Here is a 3,460-nt window from a genome sequence, read left to right as displayed (position 1 = left end):
CGGATCCCTGGGGCAGGCTGTGGTGGGGCGTGAACCTGGTGGGGGCCTGGATCCCTGGGGCAGGCTGCACCAGGGATGCCCTTCTCAGGCAAGGCTGCTTCAGGGGCACCTGGCTCCTGGCTGCCTGCGATCTGTCCCACACCCCTCACCACCAGTCACCCTTGCGGGGAGACTGTCTCTCCCCTCTGGGGACCGGGGTTCAGGGTGATGAAGGAGAGAGAACGCCCTGACCTGGAGGGCAGATGGGGCCGCTTTCCTTTCTCCTACATAGCGAAATTCCCACTCTCACGCCAGGGTCCTTTTCTAGCCTGTGGCAACTCCGCAAATGCTCTGGCCTTCGGCCTGCCCCACGTTCTGGCAGGAGGGCCTGCAGCCTGGGTGTCAGCCCCCACCCCCACGCCCCGTCTGTGGTTGGACCTCAGTGCGGTGCTTCTGTGCTTGTCCTGCAGGTTCAGGCGTGAACGGCCTGGAGGAGCCCAGCATCGCCAAGCGGCTAAGGGGCACCCCAGAGCGGATTGAGCTGGAGAACTACCGTCTTTCCCTGAGGCAGGCCGAGGCACTGCAGGAGGTGCCCGAGGAGACCCAGGCCGAGCACAACCTGAGCAGCGTGCTGGACACAGGCGCCGAGGAGGACGTTGCCAGCAGGTCAGCACGCAGGGCTGCAGGGTTCCCACCCGCCACACGGCCCTAACAGCCTCCTCACCTCTGCGTGCCTCAGTTTCCTCTCCGTGAAGGGAGGTAATGCTAGTTGCCTCCTCACGGAATTGGCGTGCGGGGAGAGTGAGTCCAAGCCCTGACTATTGAGAGCAGCACTTGGCTCACGGAGGCCTTGTAGGTGGCTCTGCACAGTGGCCTCACTGGGTCCTCCTCACAGGAGCCCCATAAAGTAACCAAGACGCTGACAGTGACCACGGCTGGGGTCACAGAGGCTGGAGCTGAGATTCCAACTCAGGCTTCCCAGGTGCCAGCCCAGGAGGCCTGCTGTCTTCCCTGCTGCCCACAGTCCATTGTCCCCAGTCCCTTTTAGGTTCTTAGCCTCATCTCGCAGTCAGTGAGGACTCCTCCATCAGACTCTATTCAGAGATTCAGAAAGTATTAATTCCTTGAGGACCTGACATGACCCCAGCTCCAACTTTGTCATTGGGAAGAAAAGTAGCAGCCTCTGCCCCCCAGTTATTTACAGATTCAGCAGAGGGAAGGATGGGCACTTGGGGAGAGACGGACCAGGTGATTCAGCCGCCAGCGCACTGCCAGCGCACTGCACCGGGCCGTCTTGAGGGAGGCCAGCCCATCTCCCCAGGCATCTTTTTTTCTCCTGTAGGTAAAGAAAGGGACTGAAAATGTGTGCCCCAGGGGCCACGTGCAGCACCAGTGGATGCATGCCTAGGCAGTTCCTGAGCTATAATCACTGCCAGCTGGGTGATGCCTTTGGGGATGTGCGTGCTTTAATTCCAGGACTCCCTGTATCTGCTGCCTGCACCCCAGGGCTCCCAGCGTCAGCGGAGAAGGCTTCAAAGTGCTCAGCCAATTACAGATGATCACAAGAGCCAAGAACCAAAAGGGGGGCCAGTGTCCTGCAGGGCTTCAGGACAGGAACTCAGGCTGCAGCCCCAAGGGGCGGAGGCCCCAGGTCGCCTTGGAGAGCGTTTAAATCACACACTAGGCACCTTGATTTAGCCACAATGAAGGGAACATGTGGGGATAAGGAGAGCAGAGCAGTTTTTTTTTTTTTTAAGGTCCAAGAACGCTTTCCAGAAGGTGTTTGCTGGGCCAAGCTGCTTTCAGCTGCACCCACCACCTCAGCCCTCGTGTCAGACACCCTCTGACTAGACTCGTTCTTGGGCTGCCTCCCAGGCTGCTCCTCCATGCATGACAGGGGCAGCCTCTGCCTTGGCGTCTGCGGTTCCAAAGCTGTCACCGAGGACGCATCCTCATCTAGAACTCTGCTTCTCTATCCAGGGCACCCGCAGAGGCCCCACTGTCCTCACTGTGCCCAGATGAGGGGGAGCCCACACTCTCTTCACTGGCCCTGCAGTGATGGTGAGAGATGCGTGTGTCAAAACGCATTTAGAAATCCTTGAGCAGAGCTATTGGCTTGACCTTGGGCTGAGTGTGCGTCAGCGCCATTTTCTCCACTGTAATTTATAAACTGTGAGAGGCAGTGTGGCAGCAAGTTCATGTAATGTAGCAAGGACATTCCAGGAAGGCTAACCCCTGGCATTTATAGCAGGTATGACAAGAGGGCAGCACAGAAAACAGGAAGCCAGTCAGCATCTACGCAATGCAATGCATGTCCCTATCTTACTCAGATTCAAGTTTAAAAAAAGATTTTAAAACTAGCATTCAGGCTGGGCGCCGTGGCTCATGCCTGTAATCCCAGCACGTTGGGAGGCCGAGGTGGGCACATCACTTGAGGTCAGGAGTTCAAGACCAGCCTGGCCAACATATTGAAACCCTGTCTCTAATAAAAATACAAAAATTAGCTGGGCATGGTGGTGCACACCTGTAATCCCAGCTACTTGGGAGGCTAAGGCACCCGAATTGCTTGAACTTGGGAGGCGGAGGTTGCAGTGAGCCGAGATCACGCCTCTGCACCACTGCACTCCAGCCTGTGTGACAGAGCAAATCTCCATCTCAAAAAAAAATTAAAATTAAAAATGAAAATAAAGGCCAGGCACAGTGACTCACACAAGAGAATCACTTAAACCCAGGAGACGGAGGTTGCAGTGATCTGAGATCGCACCATTGCACTCCAGCCTGGGAGACGGTGAGACTCCATCTCAAAAAAAAAAAAATTAGCATTCAGTGCTATACAGAATGAAAAATAGTCTCTTAAAAGTGAAGAGCTGGGCGGTGGCTCACGCCTGTAATCGCAGCACTTTGGGAGGCTGAGGCAGGTGGATCACTTGAGGCCAAAAGTTCAAGACCAGCCTGGCCAACATGGTGAAACCCCATCTTTTCTAGAAATACAAAAAATTAGCCTGGTGTGGTGGCTGTTGCCTGTAGTCCCAGCTACTTGGGAGGCTGAGGCAGGACAATCACTGGAACCCAGACGGCAGAGGCTGCAGTGAGCTGAGATCGTGCCATCAAACTCCAGCCTAGGCAAAAAGAGCGAAACTGCATCTAAAAAAAAAAAAAAATGTGAAAAGCCCAGCCAGATGCAGTGGCTCATGCCTGTAATCCCAGCACTGTGGGAGGCTGAGGTGGGCAGATTACTGGAAGTCAGGAGTTCAAGACCAGCCTGGCCAACATGGTGAAACCCCGTCTGTACTAAAAATACAAAAACTTGCCAATTGTGTTGGCACGCACCTGTAATCCCAGCTACTTGGGAGGCTGAGGCAGGAGAATCACTTGAACTTGGGAGGTGGAGGTTGCAGTCAGCCAAGATTGTGCCTCTGCACTCCAGCCTGGGCGACAGAGCAAGACTCCGTCTCAAAAAAAAAAAAAAAAAAAAAGTGTA

General features: G+C 55.0%; 1 protein-coding gene across 1 annotated transcript in view; it reads left to right on the top strand.

The window, feature by feature from the left end:
- MICAL3 (microtubule associated monooxygenase, calponin and LIM domain containing 3) overlaps window positions 1-3,460 on the top strand; it is a 1,031,057-nt gene that overhangs the window by 73,530 nt on the left and 954,067 nt on the right. Inside the window, exon 21 of the mRNA XM_031934616.1 lies at window positions 450-645. Coding sequence (XP_031790476.1) covers window positions 450-645 — 196 coding nt within the window. The remainder of the gene's footprint in view (window positions 1-449; window positions 646-3,460) is intronic.

Source organism: Piliocolobus tephrosceles, chromosome 19 (assembly GCF_002776525.5).
Source record: "Piliocolobus tephrosceles isolate RC106 chromosome 19, ASM277652v3, whole genome shotgun sequence".
Classification (NCBI taxonomy): domain Eukaryota; kingdom Metazoa; phylum Chordata; class Mammalia; order Primates; family Cercopithecidae; genus Piliocolobus; species Piliocolobus tephrosceles.
Note: the sequence above shows the minus strand (reverse complement) of the source record. Positions and strands in the feature narration are given on the sequence as shown.